The sequence below is a fragment of the Limulus polyphemus genome, unplaced genomic scaffold, assembly GCF_000517525.1.
Source record: "Limulus polyphemus unplaced genomic scaffold, Limulus_polyphemus-2.1.2 Scaffold165, whole genome shotgun sequence".
Lineage (NCBI taxonomy): Eukaryota > Metazoa > Arthropoda > Merostomata > Xiphosura > Limulidae > Limulus > Limulus polyphemus.
In genome coordinates, this window is record NW_013665775.1 from 148,817 (window position 1) to 167,265 (window position 18,449).

The following is an 18,449-nucleotide window of genomic DNA, read 5'->3' on the forward strand; positions in this document are numbered from 1 at the left end:
CGTGTGTTTTAACATTTATGAATATTTTTTCACTAAATTATTCTAAATGTAAAACACGCCTACACGTATCGAGCCACAACTTAATACTTTAACTTTTTTCCCTAGAGATGATAGAATGATATATATATATATATTTACGTTTCTAAATGGATCAACGTGTTCCAAACACGCATAAACCTAGCTCATTTTGATCAAAGACAAAACCATGTAAAATATACCATATGACATTATAAGCCAATAGATTTAGTTTTGAAATGTTAATACTTGTTTGCAATATGAAGTGAAGGGTAAAATCGCCATCACTCGATTTCACATTTCGCAAACATTTTGATGTCTCTAACTAATGAAATTCTAAGATAGCCAACAACATCCGGGTAGCTAGATAGATAGCAAAAGAGAGACAGGGATAAAATGGTAAATATAGTGATATAAAAGTTATGAACATTTCAAGATAAAATCTAAATGATAAATCGACCTATCTTCAGTTCATTCATCTGGCTAAATAACAAAAGTATGTATGCATGTATCTAGCTTATACTTAGATTGATAAACTGTTTTAATAACCAGTCGTTCAACTTGTTATAAAATGCCTTTATGAGAATCTTTGGAGTTTACTTACATTTTGGCTTAGATGTAAAGCATTCACCAGGTACTCGGGAGGTACCGAATCGATCCAGATACGTGCACAAATTGGATTTCCACAGAAGATTGATGCCCAACAGCCTGAGGCTGGGTCTTGTTTTTCAGACTCAAAGAATATGGGAGCTGCTGTGTGGTATGAATTATTTAAAAGAAATTTATTGGGAATTGCTCAATTGAAGACATGCAAAAGTTGTATTACAACATTGGTAATTCATGGGAAGTTACATGCATGGATGTAGGTCTTTTTCACTGCTAACTAAACATATATAGATTATACTGATAAAGTCGTACACATGAAAACAATCGTTCAAAAATATATCACTTTAATCTATCATACAGTCTCTGGGATCAAGATAATAGCTTTAGATCTTTAGGACGCTCAACGTATTCGATTATGTAAAATAAACTGATCAAATGGTTGCTTGTACCCATCAATGCAGGAAAGTAGTAATGTTATGGTTAAAAGTTCAAAGTGTAAGATCGAGATTTCGGATTTCTCAGTTTTTTTCAGAGGTGAAATGTAGTGGATGCTCGAAGACTATCAATAAGATTAATGCTGCTGTTAATAGTAGTAATCACAAGTGAATACAACTGTCACAATGAAAATCCGTGGCTACTAACTACTAATGGCATATACAAGCGAAAAGGCAATATAGGATGTTTGGAAAATGCACAAACGTCAGACTGTTTCTGTTAACTGATTCAGCAGTGGCCACTCTCTGTTGGAGGTGGTGCTATGGTGTGACAAACGTTTTCATTGGATTCATTTAGAGAGTGGATAACATCTATAGTGTGTTACTGCTATTTTTCAACCCTGATGAACAACGGTTCTTCTACTACGCGTAATGCAACAATCTTCTGCATTCCTATTGTCCATCATTAGTTCGAAGAACATAGCCAGCATAATCACATAATATTAATTCGAATAAACATCTTTAGGGTGGTTTGTTTGTAGTTTAGCACAAAGCTACACAATGGGCTATCTATGCTTTGTCCACCACGGTATCGAAACCCATTTTCTAGTACTGTAAGTCCGCAGACATACCGCTATGCTACTGGGGGGCGTTTAGGATTGAGTTGTACTTTGCATTCGCTGCCGTTGCATTTCGCTGATATATTTGAATTAAATGGAGACCGTATACCTTGAAGAAAACTTACAATTGAACATTATTTCTAAGCTGCCCTGACTCCAGGCTATTATCTTGATCAAGTCTATATTAAACAGGAGTGCTAATAACAATGCCACTCAGTGTATTTCTGTAATTACACCATGATGCCATCTTAATTAATTTTTTGTAATCATATAATACTGCCATATTAAGGTCTTTGATGAATTAATATAATACTGTCAAGTTTAATCATAATGTGATCTTGATATATCTGGGTAATTGTTCTGTGCTTTAATATTAACCTATTTATTGTAATCACGTCATAAATGTTGCCATATTCTATTTGCTCGATACACAACATAATGCTAATTTGCCGTATTTTATTTATTCACGGCATTTCGCCACAATCTTACTGTACTGGTTGTACTTACAACGAACTGACACCATGAGGAATTTTATGGAATCACAACTTATTCCGTCTGAAGATACCGCCACCTTCATGTGCCTGTTCTAATCATAGAATGTTCTCACTTTGTACCCAAAGCATATGCTAATTTGTGTAATGTTTTTTCTATTAATACAATATCATCACCTTGACATATTTTCATAATCAAATCATCTTGTTATGTTTATTGTATTAACATCGTACTGCCGCCGTGATGTATTTGTGATAACGTTATCACATTACACTGTCGTCTTGATTACAGTCAATATAAACCCATGACAAATTCACCTTAACATACTTTGTAATCCCATCATAAAGATACATTTAATTTATTGTGTTTTTTTTTCACTAGTATTTTGTTTTTGTAAATACTTCGTTTGTCAGGACATAATTTATACGGCTTGAAGAATGTAGTAATCTGATATCCCTATTAAATCTGTGATAGCAGTGTAAGATGGTCTGATTAGTCGGAGTTCTCTGGTGATTCACTGTAAAATGATTTCGTTAATTATATTTGAGATACTCTGTAAAATGGTTTGATTAGTTGGAGTTCACTGGCTGGTGATTCACTGTAAAATGATTTGAGTGATTGGAGGTACTTTGGGATAGTATTTTTTTTTCTCTATCAATACTTCACACGATATCAAATGTCTGATAATAACAATTATTTCGCTGTTTCAAGTACAGTTTCATTTCATATATATGCAGTATTAATATCAATTATATTCAACCATCTCCATGTGCAGTTAAATTATTATTCGGATTATTGTTTATGATTTGTATTATCAAAAACAAATTGGTTATTTGAAGTGCTATTTTTCCTACCACGGGCTTCCATTTAACACAGAAATTCAACTTTTCAACTCCTCCTACAAAGAGCTAGATTCGACCGTTACTTTTAAATATTTATAGCAATGTTGTTTTTAAAGAAATCACACACACACATGCAATCTTACATATTATTTTATAGTGTTCGTAGAATTCTCAATATCAAGGAATGAAAAAAAAAAGTTGTTTTTAATTAATCTACACTTTTACCAATTTATTGATTTTCTTTTTTCTAAATGAAAAATAAATTATGTGTCATTACATCTTCCAGCTATTTTATACATTCATGTCCACTGGACCAGCCTCTGAAATGTATAACCAAAATATAGAGAAAACATTTAAGCATGAAATCTGTAGTTTCTTCTTCAATGAAAATAAATACGATAACTTGTTGACACGTACACGCATAACATAACAATTAAGAGATAATTTCGCAACTTCAATCAAAAATAAAGATCTGAAGCACTATTTCTAATCACCTAATCAATTGTTTTTCACCATGTAACTATGTTGAGTGTTTTTTTATATTCAACATGGTTAGTTAAAACATAACCATAAAATCATAAGTTGAACGTCTATATAGTAAAAAAAAGGAACTTTGCTACGTTTATCATTAATACAAAATATTTAATAAAATTTATTTATATATTAACTGTTAAAAGTCACTTTATCACATTTATTATTATTATTATTATTTAGTTATTTACTTTTTTACGATCTCTTTTCGTCTGTTTGGGAGTCAGTTAAGAATGTATATATCCTCCCAGCGATTTAGCGTATGATAGAATCAACGAATAACACTTTACGAAGGAGGCGCTGCTGTTTCGTGTGCTTCACGAGACTGGGACAGCACGAGCTATGCACGACCTTAACGTGAAAGCAGTAGTGCGCTTATGATCGGTGAGATCAACCTGTAAGTTTTTATATAGATAGTATACTATCGTCATAAAGAACCACCCACGAATCTGGAACGACATCTTTTCCCAAGAGGTAGCTATGGAACTGTCCAAGTCGACACAACGTAATCTCTTACAATTTTTGCTTAATGATTCGGGCAACCCTTGATAATAAGATATTCAATTCCAGATGAGCAGCATTAGTCCTTGTTAAAACTAGGACTTCGTCACTCCCGACTTGAGCTAAACTCTGTATTATGAAATCTGACTGCACTAAATAATCCCTTAGACCAAATTCAGTCACCAGTTCTGGCTATGGACAGAGAAATATGGAATCTGTCGCCAAATTCATTAAAGAAAATTACATGAATTTATTTTAAACGCGCGAATTACAAACCTTTCTGTGTCTTGCTACTCGTTCATGACATATAACAATGTTTCCTTTGATGTGGCTATATTTTGTGGTAGATGTCACTGTCCTAAGAACAGGTAAGTGTTGGTAATTTAACTGCACGTACTATAATGGAAGAACAATGATCATAATTTCTCGTATAAACTTGTGTTCAGTCGTAATGTTCACGTGGACTTAATTTGACGTTAATCTCATGTTTAGTATGTAAAAATCTTACCCTTTTCTATAACAACCCTTTTAACAGTAGTTTAAGATATCTTTAATTTTCAACAAACTCTTCTTTTGGAGTTCTGATTGACAAATTTTCTTCTTTATGGTAAACGTAGAATATGGTCGAGTTTTATGGTTGAATAGTTGTGTAAGTGTTTTCTGTATATAAGTGCCGCGAAGTGCTACCTGTTTAACATTTCACTTATGCAACGGTACAAGTAATGTAAAACGATGTTTTTCAGAATTTTTAGTGCACATTATATGGAGATAAAGGTAGCTCTTCTAGCTTCAATGAAAAAAATTAATATGATTTAAAAGTTAGGCATTAGGACCAGAATCATCATGTTTCAATACAGAACACAAAAATATACATTTATAGTAACATTTCGTCAAGCAAAAAGTGAGTATCATATGATGTTTTTGTAACATTTCTAAAACCTTTACAAATTATATTTCATTGCCAGAAAAGAAACACGGAAATGCATGCTAACGTATTAAATGTTTTGTATAAGTAACTCTTACAGTGAACAGTCACGCACTTTAGGACATTTCAGTTGTTTTTATAAATATGTGTTACAACACTGCGTTGGGCCATAAACATCGTAAAAAAATAATAATAAAATACGAATGTATAGATATATATCTTAACAAGAGACATAAAAATGAAATACTTTAAGAGTCGCTTTCGTCATCTTGCTGATACTATGTTACAAAAGTCGAGTTCTAGTAAAAGACAAAGGGAAAATAACACTGGGACAAGTAACTGTACAACTAAGTTAAATATTAACGATATTCATAGAATTTGTTTCTTCTGGTCATGTCAGACAGGTAGGAAAAAACAGTAAAGACGAAGGTAATTTTTTCATTTCTCCTCTACTTGAAATATAGTGAAAAACATTTTCGTTTTTTTTATGTTTTTTAACTTTCAGGGTTACTGGAGAAGTATATAAAGTTGAGATAAGCATACATATTGTAAAACTGGTATTATTTAATAACATTTTACATAGGTACGAGTAATAAAATTGTTATAATCATCTTGAGTTTGTAGTTTAAAAACACAAGTTGAGCTAGTTATACACGAATCTAATTTATAAGAAAAACAGTTTACATGATACAATTAATGACAGTTAGAATTTCTTATTTTCATAATTTTAGGACACGGAATTTGATGTTTGTTTCTAACGTAATCAAAACTATCTTTCAACTTCTTTTTATTAAGTGTGAAGTAGGTTGATTTCACGTGAACTTCCTTTGAAAGACTGACATGTTTTGACCGTCAATGCAGCTTTGTTTCATGCAGCGACATAAAGCGTGTGTTAACATAAACCTAAACGAACATAAAGGAACAGCAAGTTGATTATTTTTAGTACAGATTCCATTGATCGCCAGACAGCAAAAAAAAGAAAGCTTTTGTGAATGGATCTTTTATATACTCTACACTAATTGATACCGCGAAGACTGGTTTGAATTCGTTTCGTGTGTAGATTGAATGACACTATAAGCTTTTGTGTCACATGTAACATGTCATTCAAACAAAATTTTGGCGAAAATATTGAATGATGTACATATTCAGCTTAGCCGAAAGTCAAATGAATGAAGAATTCGTTATTACTTTCAAAGTGCGCACCGAAATTCAGTAAAAATGTCGAAAGAATCTTTGTAAAAACGTAAACACATCAGTGAATCAAACGTACAAATGACGAATTTCTGAATAGAGCTTTTGTTTTACCACAAAGCTTTACAAGAGGTTAGCCAAGACATTTCCATAGATGGGATCGAACCCCAAACTATACATAGAGAAATAAAGAGTTAAAAATCAATTCGAGTAGATGACATTAATGTATGAATATATAGTCAGCGATCAGTTAAATACTTGAAATATATCAGTGTACGTTTGTTAGTTGTTGTTTTTTCTAGAGAATGATCTGTTTTGATTAAAGTTCTTTTCCTTGGATTTTTTGTCATTGGAGCTATTCAGGAAAAGTTATCCTGGTTAGAACTATTTTGAAGAATTTGTTCTCGTTCTTCTAACATTTTTTATGATTTGATTTGTTCAGAGGAATTGTTATAACTGATTTTTTTTGGATTATTTCATTTCATTAATACTTTCAAAAATTTGATTTGCTTAGAAATATCAGTAACGGCTGGTTTGGATTAAAACAATTAAGTTATATTGGTAAGTCATTGGGCTTATAGCGTTAAAAATCGGGTACCGATACCCGCGATGAGCAGAGCACAGACTGAGTTTATATCGGTAAGTTAGTGAGCTTATAGCGCTAAAAAATCTGGTATCGATACCCGCGATGTACAAAACACGGATAGCACTAAAATCCGGGGTCCGATTTCCCGTGGTGGATACAGTGGGTAGCTCAATGTGGCTTTGCGTTAAGACAATCAATCAAACAAACAAAAACTTAATTCGCGAACAAACATTTTCGAATAGTTTTAATTAAAAGAATTCAACAACAACAAACTTTTGAATCTTATGAATAACAAAAACTTTTAAAAACAATTCGACAACAACAACAAAACAAACTCTTGCACTTAATTAATTACAGAAAACTCTTAAGAACATTTTGACAACAATGGCAAAAACAAAACAAAACAAAACCACTATTGCTCTTACTTAATTAAAGAAAACAATGAAGAAGAATTCAATTAACTACAGCTATTCTGGTTGATAGTTATGAATCTAAACACTTGAATAATTTGAACTTGATAAAATCCCACATTTTAAAAAAGCACAAATTTTACTGAATGATTTTTAGCCAAAACAAATACTCTAGAAGGAATCGTATCGACCTGCTTGTTTGTAACTAAGTACAAAACTACATATTGGGCTATCTGTGCTCTGCCCACCACTGGTATTGAAACCCGGTTTATAGCACTGTAATTCCGCAGACATCCCACTGTGCCACTGGGAGGGGGGGGGAAATCGTATCGGACTGTTCCAATTAGGACGAAGCTGCCATATTACAGTACAAAAAATACACACCTTTCTGTAAGCTAATTTCAATCAACACACAGTTTTTGTTGTAAAGCACAAAGTTACACAGTAGTTGTGAGTCCGTAAATTTACCCTTGAATCACCAAGAGACTCATGATTTAAGAGACACTCAAATTCGTTTTTGTTTTATTCTGACCTGCATTTCATAGATTCAGCTGAAAAATGTTTTAATGTATAATGAGTATTTGATTTTTTACTGTACAATGTGTATATATATATATATATATATACACATATATAAGTATATATAGATAAGAAGACGGCGGCAATACACCTTCGTAAATTATATTTAGTCTACTAAAATAAACAATGTATTTAAGATATCATGAACAAGTATTTTACGGTATCTTTCAGATTTTCAGGAAATATTAAAATTAACTTTAGAAATGTTATTACGGTTCAATCAGAAAATTTACTGTAAGCGTGATACTAGAGAAGAAATATTCATATGTTTAATATTATTTTTGTTCTGTACTGCTCATAAGAAATATTTAAGGCATTAACAGTTTTTGTTTGACTTATATTTGCAATACTGTAACAGCTACCACGAAAGCATATTACAGCTATCGTTTGTTTAAAACCTTGGAACCATATGATACTTATACAATGCTTTTTTTTCTACATGTTATAGGCAAAAATGTTTCAAACTGTGAGTCTAATTTTTGCAAAGGATGGGCACATAAAAACTAGTGGTGGCGCTTCAAACGAAGCCTACTGAATATCGTATATTTGTATATATCTGAATGTGGGATTGCTAACCACAAAAGACACGGACCACTACTTAGTCTAATTATTAGCACTTAAATGCGACGTGAAGTTACTCATAAAAATTATCTAATTACACAGATTGCGCAAGGCGGATTAATTTCCTTTAAAAAACACAACTTGCGAACTACTTTTATATAATAGGCTTTAAAAAGTATAATCCCGATAAACTTGATCTAATGAGCCAGTAAAAGTAGCATGCAATCCAAACATTAGAAGCCGTACAATTTCTCATAAAAAGTGATATAAAATTATGTCAAACATAGGTAAGACATGTACTTTTTCACTATATTGTTGTTTTTTTTCAATAAAAACAACTCCTATGGTCATGTTTTGTGTAAAAAAAAAACGGTTTGTTCTGACTAAATGCTCTTTCTTGTCAGTCAATAGTAATTCCAAATAATACATCATTCCATTATTGTAAGAAGTAATTTTTCACGGAACTGAAGCACTACGTCAATATGTACAATGTAAATTGATGAATCTCAAAATATCTTGCGCGTACGATATTTTTCTGGTACCCTCTTAGTATATGCAAAAAATCGTGGTAAGTGAATCCATATGAGTTTTTCTTGGTGACCTTACACAACTGCCCCACCTCAAGAAATAAACAAATAAAATAAATATTTCCCGCTACTCTCCTCTGAGGTGACATCCAAATTTGGCTAACATCCGCTGAGAAGTTTCTGAATACGTAGAAATTTACTTATTTTACAGCCCGACCACATCCCAGGGGATAGTCAGATAGTAAAAATAGTTCACACTTCACCTCCCTGCGGTATAATCAATACAAATGCTAAAATACGTCTGGTTGTTTCCTGCTTATAGCGTTTCAAAGACATATACACGCGTACAAGATCGCGACCACAAAGTGATAAAATAGCTGTGTGGAGTTATAACCAAAACTAACCCTATTCTTGTGATACATTGAGGAATTCCATAGGGAAAAGGCTTAAATGAACTCTACAAATCTACTTGCTCTAAAGTCAACCAGAAAAGACGATGATTCTTTTAATGGCACAAATGACTTAACTAAATAGCTAAAGTCAACCAGGAAAGACGATAATTCTTTTAATGGCACAAATGACTTAACTAAGTAGCTAAAGTCAAGCAGAAAAGACGATAATTCTTCTAATGGCACAAATGACTTAACTAAGTAGCTAATGCCTGTTTCGTAGTAGCTATTAATACTCTCTCTATAATACGGTACTCGTAAAGGGAGCGACTAAATGGTGTTCGTTAAGAAGTTTTACAAACCGGTGACGTTGACCGTCAATTTTTCCCATTTCTATAACGTCCTAACTACAGGTTTGTGTGCCAAGATAAACTCTTTGATTCTTAGTCGTAATATCGCTATTACCCATAGGCTACTCTTCTAATATCGCTATTCCCCATAGGCTACTCTTCTAATATCGCTATTCCCCATAGGCTACTCTTCTAATATCGCTATTCCCCATAGGCTACTCTTCTAATATCGCTATTCCCCATAGGCTACTCTTCTAATATCGCTATTCCCCATAGGCTACTCTTCTATAAGGTTTACTCATACTTCTTTTTCTTGAATTACTTTTAATCTATGTAGGGAACTTGTTTTAATCAGAAGTTAATGACAACTACTCTAGACGTATCCTGTTGATGCTATGGCAAGACCTGCTCTAGGATCAATAAGACTTGTTTGCAACTCTTGCACTTATTTTATTTTATAAACACATGAAGTTTACCTCTATTCATTAATGTGTCAATGTTAAGTTCTGATATAATCTATTTAGGTAGATTGCTTTGATTAGAAATTAATGATAATCATTTTAATCACTTTTTTTTTTCTCTTAAGGTACTTTGTTGCTAACACACACTTCTTTCTTACTGGATACTTTACTATAACTTTTTAATTATATTTATTTCTCATTGGCTAGTTAGTTTGATATTGATTTTGATTGCACTTATTTCCAATAGGCTATTCTGCTACTATAATTAATCATAATTATTTATACTAGGCTAGTCTGCTATTATTTTCAACTAAAATGTTTGTAAAAATAGGTTAGCTTGTTATAATTTGTAACCACATTTTTTTTTCATATAGGCTAACCTACTATTATATTTAATTACAATTATTTTTATACACTAGTTTGTTATTACTTTTCCATATGTTTTTCTCATTGGTTACTCTGCAAAAATTTCAATCGTACTTCATTCTCATAGGCTGATATTTCATCTTTAGCCGTACGTTTTTCTCACAGTCTATTCTTCTTCCATTATGCATAGCGTTTCATGGGCTACTCTGCTATTAATTATATTTAATATGCGTTCTCACACAACTGTTAAAAAAATACTTACCTGCGCATTTTATGTTCACAGAAGCGCCCTCTGGTATTTTTAGTTACTTTTGTTCAAGTTGAAAACTCTTGAATTTGTCGTGTAAAAATTACCCGTGCTACAGTTCAGAAAGTCTTGTTCTGTTAGAATTGGTGCATACTTTATTTACAAAAATTACCATCATTTAAGCAAAACTAATGTTATCGTGCAGCACACTCAAAATATATGGTTAAAAGTATTTAATATGAAATTTAAAAGTCTCAATACAATCTTGTAACCTTTTTTCAAACTAAAGTATTCTAAACTCTCTCTTTTTCACACCGAAGTAACAATTGTTATTTTTTCAAATAGTAACTGAAATATTGTAATTTCGATAGTTAGAGAGATATCCCGTTGTGAATATGTTTTTTCAATAAAACTGTTTCTCTGATGTCCTTCAGAGAAGACAATGTTGAAGTAATATTTCACTGCTGCAGTTTACTCGCTACATGTTCATACACAAATAATGATTGAGAATCATCAGAGCATTTCATAATAATAAATATATGCAAAAATGCCGTATGATTTTATACCACATGTTCTGTTATATATCGTGTATTTTTATGCTTGTTCAAACTAGAATAGAAATGCTGGTGTCATTGTGATATCTATCCTCAGTATTGTGAAAGATCTAGCGATGTTCACAGTGCACAACAAATTATACTTAATTGTTCATCTTCTTTAATGGAATCTTTAATTTCCCATGGGAAATTTCCATTCCAACCTCTTTTAAATGAGTGTAACATTATTTTATATTATCCGCCAATTTTTGGAATTTTATTTGTTTGTTAGAGCACAAAACCATAAGAAGCTAGGCTGTTGATTTAGTATATATCACTTCACATGATCTTGAAACACATATATATTAACTAAGGCACTGTATTTAATCGAAGAACAAATAGGAAAACTTTCTAAATGTATAAAAGTAATGTTTAAATAAATATTTTAGCAACGAACGAAAGTTAAAACACTGCAGTATTAAACTTATAATGCCCATCCACACTTTAAAAAGGAATTTCGTTCTTCAGTCCGAGTTTATTTCATAGTACATAAAAAAAAAATATTTCATTTACATGTCAGTGTTCTGAAAAATGAGACACGTATCTAAATATGCATAATATAATTTTAAATGAAAAATGTAAGACCTATAAAATATTTATTTTATTTTCAGAGAACGTCAATGATTTCGAAAGGAAAAAAAGAGATAATTTAAGAAATATTTCGGACAGTGGTTTAAATTTCACTTCTGAAATGTTGTTCATAAAGAATTCAATTAGGAAGTTGAAAATATGAATATAAATGAATTAAACTTGTGAAGCTTTTGTAATCAATTCGGAGAGAAGTAAAACAGCGTTACTTTCAACTATAGCGCAAAACTTTATTCCAATTAGTTTATGACATAAAAAAAAACTTTGCGCGAAGCAAGTCTTTCCGACGACATGAAATAATGTTTGTGTGCTGATGGCATTTGATGAACACTAAGTAATATAAGACTTTTTCGTTTATTATTAAAATGACAGCCTATAAAGATTTATACAGCTACTATATAGTGTATCTTTAACGGCGAGAAGACTTTTACCCCCTAGAGGTCGTCTTTTTATGTTTCTTAACAATACTGAGCTTTAATATAATTAAAACAAATTTGTAAAATAATATATAAATATAGTAAAAAGCATTATAAAATAGAAAACCTCATCGAATGGTGTGTGTGTTGTGTAACATTTGCGCTTCCTTTGTGGATTAACTAAGTTATTCTGGCTGTGTTCGCACACATGTTTTGTTGTTGTTGTTTTAGAACAGCACTACACTATAGGCTATCTGCATTCTCTGCATCGAAGGGATCGAACCACAAAGTTTAGTGTTGTAAGATCGTAAATTTACCGCTGACCCACCGGGGAAAACACATTTTTTATAAATCGAGATATAACTGAAATGGTAAGCATGATTTAAAATTCGTCTTTTAAGGATTTTCTAAGCTTTCCGATTTAAATATTTGTTCTTCATAATGTCACCGAGCCACTCAACTGTAAGCTTGGGGGTGTATAACGCTAGAAATCGGGGTTTGATCCTGCAGTGGACGCAGCTCAGATAGTCCCAACATGCAGCTTCGTGCTAAAAACATATATATATATATCTTTTATATATTAAAGATAATTCAGACTATAAGCATTGTGTAAGCATAATGTCAAAATATGATTGTTGAGCTCTGAAACTGATAAGTAGATGAAGAGTCCATGTGCTCTTGCTTTAAAATATCAGTATCTAAGGAGTAAATCTGAGTGGATTAGATATATTATTACTTGTTTAGCTAAACACAAACAACCTACTTTCAGAGATTATGTGATATTGCAAATTTTCCGTGTATGTAGCTTATTTGTCACAATATTTTGGAGCCAGTTACCACTAATGGCGCAAGAATAAGCTTGAGAAGCCAGTTCGATGGCTCTTATTCCTTGTCAATGTGTGTTCACATAGGACTTTCCGCGAAATATCATCAAGCTGAGAAATACAATGAACCATATCGAGAAGTGGGGATAGTCAACAGTTTGCTAGAAAAGTTACACACAGGGCGAGCTGCATATGGCAGTCCCTAATTTTGAACTGATAAACTAGAACGAAGGAAAGCAGCTATTTAACGTTTCCCATCAACAACTTTTGGGCTACTTTTTGTCTAACCAAGTTGCATGATCTGAACGTCACGCTTGTAGCGCAGCCACAGCTCCAAAGTGTCGAGCGCGTTTTTACAGCGACGCGTCGCAAACCATAAATCTTCGGGTTCACAATTCGGGTGTGGTAACCATTTGTCCACACCCAATCCATAGTGAATTGGTTAAATTGTTTTAATTTTTTTACCACAGTGGCCTATTTCAATTTTCTTACAAAAATTATGAAATAATTATGAAATACTATGAATCCACTAGCCTTGTTTTTATTCTTAACCGAATAACAGGCTAGTGTTATAATTACATTTCTCTGTAATGATGTATTAAGTTGAGACACAAGATTATATATTACTCCTTTTAACTATAGTTCAAATTTCCTCTGAATAAATCATACCTTGAAAAATATGATAATCTAAGTTAAATAGACTTGGTTGTCATTATTTTCCAGAATGACTTACAAGCTAAATAATTGGGTTTATTTAAGTGATCCCGGAATGACCAACACGCTGATATTTAAAATGGCCAACTAACTTATTTTCATTTCACATCATCTTATAAGGAGACTTTTTCCTGAAACTTGTAACAAGCTGTGGAAAAAAACAAACCAAGGGGAGGTTTACATTCTTTTAACTCCGTGTTTTACAGACATTTTTCGTGGATGGTTTGAACAAATTACAGATACAAAAAAAAATGAATGTGAAGGATAGCCATGTTATGAAGAGGATTGATTTGGACTGTCTGGAGCCTCAGGAACTGCCTGCCGACTTTCACTTCTCCCTAGACTATTATCAAGACTGATCTATGATCGTTTAACTATTATAACATAACATGTGTGTTCTTTTAGGTTCTCGACAAAGTAATTATTTTAACAGAAGGGTTATTTTGTAGAGGTCATTCGTACTTACGAACTGTTTTGCTGATTACGAAAAACAAAACAAAATAATAATAAATAAAAATCGTTGTCTGCACTTTTTATCCTCGGTGCGTTATAAAGGTGACAGTTAAATCTCACTATTAAGTCATAAAAATGACGCCCAAGTTTCGGAGTTAAATAATTGTCTTCACGTTCTTGCTGAACAACATTTCTCTTAAATTATAGTATAATTGTTTTCTTTAAATATAGGAATTTCCTTCTGAAAATCTTCATAAAATATAGGGCTTAGAAAACAAACGAGAAAGATTTCTCAAATCTAACACCTCATTAATTTTAGAAAATATTTCTATAGATTAAACCTAGATTACTATTTCAAGTATTAAGCTATAATACATTCCCACAAAGTGTAGTATTATGTGTCAAACACGAACAAGCTTAGTATAATTAATTATATTGGTATAAAATATTTAATATTCGCAGAATTACATAGACTACATAATAATTCCGGGCACTAGTCATTTCTTTTGTTTACGTAATTTAACACGAAACTGAAAAAGTTAAGGTTATTTAAAAACACACTTTCAATTATAAATATTTCATAAACTTGAATTAATTCATAGAAGAAGCACACTACTGATAAAGAAAGCTTATGCTGGATTTTGGGAAAAGAAGTTCATTTATTATCTATATTGAAACGTCTTATGAAATTCTATGTTCATAAGCTGTATAACTTCTTTTGACTCTTCTTAGTTTTCCATAAACTATATAATCTATCTACCCTCCCATGTAAAAACGCCATTTCTAGTAATCATCGTCCTAATACTGTATATCATCACACTTGACTAGAGTAACTGTTTCTTTTACAGATGTTCCGACGTGTGTCTGGTCAAGTGGTATCTTTTGCTATTCCAAAGACCAGATGATGACGACTGGTGTAACTTGTGAATTAATCCCCTTAAAGATATAGCATAGTGTTAAGATCGGGGCTATTGGGAAGCTATTCTAAAATGTTTATACTGACTAATATGAAACTGGATATGACTGGTGTAACTTTTGAAGTAATTCCCTTAAAGATGTACTATACAAAACCCGAAAATCAGGTAAAAAAAGAAACTTAAATAGAATTAAAATCCCAATGGCCCGCATAAAACTAAATACACAGTCAAGCTGGACACCGCCAATGACACCTTTGAAAGTTGGGGTAAACCCTTAGAAAACACATGTCTAAAATGGTGCCACCTCTCACAGTCGTAACGACGAGACGACAGTAAAACGTGGGCAATTGTAACTTGAGTGTCACAAAGGCCAAACATTGGTGGATCAGTCCCTGTTAAAAGAAAACGATGCTTTATGACAAGGCTTATCATATTGTTGGAACAACATATTCGCTCATTGACTAAATTCTTTTTATTGTTCCTCGAACAGGTTTAGGTAAGATAATTTAATATTTATCTGCACTTAGAAGAGCAGGCACCTTACACATAGATTTCACCCCTATTGTACAGAATATACCACACCAACTCATCTCTTATCAAACTTTCATATTTGGTATGATACAATGACTACTCATTTGCTTGGTATGATACAATGACTGTCTAACTGCTCATTTGCTTAGTATGATACAATGACTGCCTAACTGCTCATTTGCTTCGTGACCCATATTCGACCATCAATTTGAAACTAGTAGAAGCAGGTCTCATAAATTTAGAAAATATGCGGCTTATCATCAAGTTTCCACTGCTAACAGACGTATCCAAACAAAATGGTGCCGAGTATTTTTTTCTGATGATGTACAGTTTACGTAACCCAACCAGTACAAACAAACTAACTTCGTGAAGAGTCTGATATCCATTCGTAACAGGTAATGCACGTTCATGTATAACCATCTTGGATGCGCCTAAGTCACTGTGAGTTAGCTTCAAAGGTGTTTTCCGACACCTTCTTAGGGTTCTAATAAGTGAACAATTATCACCCTGAAAGAGTTTTCTCAGTTGATGATTCACAGCACCGTTCTATAGTATCGTGCGTGTTAGTTCACTCGTGACCAAGTATTCCGTCACAACAGTTCAAATAGCAACGATAAGGTTCCCTTATGTGACGTCATTTTAGTGTCTACTGACAGACAACACACTACTGTACAGTGGTGCGAGTGGTTAAAATGGGTGAACCCTCCAGGCGGCCTTCGGCCCATTCGGAGAAATTAACTTAAATTTTGTTTCTACGATCAATAATAACACAAATATCGTTCTAGTTTTCTGTTTAATTCCTTGCTCCATACATACATTGTTGAAGTTACTGTCAAGTAAAACATATAAATCATTCTGTTATACAACAATTTATTTACTAGAAAAGAAAAAACAATCGTTTTGTTTACACGCAGATACCCTTTTATAGGCAAAGTTTTCCAACAAATTTCTGAGTTTTTATGAACTAAGTTGCAAGTAAAGAGATTGCAGAATAACCGTGACATTTTCCACATCGTTCTAAGAAGGTTTATTTGTTTTAAACGTTTCGCACAAAGCTACCCGAATGATTATCTATCCAAAGACGTCCTTAATTTTGAGCTTATAGTCAGCAAAACCCTCCACCATCAAATAATGGGATTAGATTGTTAATCTTATAATGCACCCAAATATCCAAGTTACACAACCCTTTTTGTGACAATGAAACGCGAACCATGGACTTTTGGATTCACAGTCCGAGTACGCTAATCTAACGCCCCACCCAGCCATTTTGAGGTGGAAATTTGGTTATAACGCAAATGATTAAACATTGATTTATGTTTCATCTGTAGGTTTATCTTTTTAGCATTGATTACTTGTAACCGAATACATCTAATCAATGATTGTGAGTTTTATCATACTCGAGCAATTTTCTTGAAGGGCTGCGATGACTATCTTTTAGAAGTGGTAAGATTGTTAGTTTGTTTGTAATTAAGGACAAAGCTACACAATGGGCTATTAGTGCTCTGCCCACCATGGGTATCGAAACCCGGATGCTAGCGTTGTAAGTCCGCAGACATGCCGCTGTGCCACTAGGGGTCAACAAAACAGAAAACAAATCACTCCAATGAAACATCTGTTTTCAGATATCTCGTTTAATTTTATGTCTTATATAGATAAATGAATAATTTTGAAACATATTTTAACGACAATTAACACGAGCTTTCGCACAATTAGTTGAGAAAAAAGTAGTTGTAGTTGGTTAGCTGTTAGCGTAAAACTACACAATGGGCTATCTGCGCACTGTCTACCACGAGGAAACGAGCCCCAGATTTTAGCATTGTTGGTCTGAAAACTTAGATATTAAAATATTAAAGCAAATATTCCAAGTCTTGTGAGAAAATCCAGCTTGGAATATATGGTATGAAGAATATTTCCAGTCATGAAATACTCAAAGATAACAGAAAAGGATGTACTCACGTAAGGGGTAACAATAACATATGGACAAATTTGTCCACAGAGTTTTGCAGGGACTTAATGGAAGAAAAAAAACTTTTAGTAATGTAAAACGCCAGAGAAAATGTTCGATGTCTAAAACATAAGAAATTGTTGATCTTGGAATTTCTGGAAGAACAATTAAACGAGTTGAAAAACTTGATAAATTTTCAAAGAACAGAAAATAGGCGATCATGGAACGATTGAGAATTTGCTGGCAATCTTGAAAAACTTAGAATTTACAATTTTTAACGAGATAATAAACTAAGATTGAAACTAACAAAAACTCATAAACCTTCAGTTAGGCCAAGAAATCAGTGACTATTTTTCCTGAGAAAATTTGCTGAAGAAGCTATATGGTATTTTTACAATCTTATAACATCATAACCTATCCAGTACCCCAGATGCAGCATCAGCAGACTTCTCTGCCTTTGATCTACTTAAATGTAGTCTTGGAAACCGACTTTTGTTTATAATTGAAGGTTTGACGAGAATTTATCGTGATGTGTGCGTTCTGAAATTGACTTCGATATCGTTTACAAAAGTTTGCCACAATGGAAATTATAGTGTCATATAATCATAACCATTGGTTGGTTGGTTGGTTGTAATTAAGCACAAAGTTACACGATGGGCTATCTGTACTCTGCCCACCATGGGTATCGAAACCCGGTTTCTAGCGTTGTAAGTCCGCAGACACACCGCTGTGCCACTGGGGGGCCATAACCATTAGACTGAGTACAATGGACGACGGGAAATAGTTCCAAACGCAGTAGTGAACCTGATGATGACAAAACCTTGTCAAAACGTTG

The 18,449-nt window shown here is 32.9% G+C and overlaps 1 protein-coding gene across 1 annotated transcript in view; it reads left to right on the top strand.

The window, feature by feature from the left end:
• Positions 1–3,984: 3,984 nt before the first annotated feature.
• Positions 3,985–18,449, top strand: part of LOC106477399 (protein kinase C-binding protein NELL1-like) — a 93,324-nt gene continuing 78,859 nt past the window's right edge. Inside the window, exon 1 of the mRNA XM_022381458.1 lies at positions 3,985–4,409. Coding sequence (XP_022237166.1) covers positions 4,355–4,409 — 55 coding nt within the window. The 5' untranslated portion in view covers positions 3,985–4,354. The remainder of the gene's footprint in view (positions 4,410–18,449) is intronic.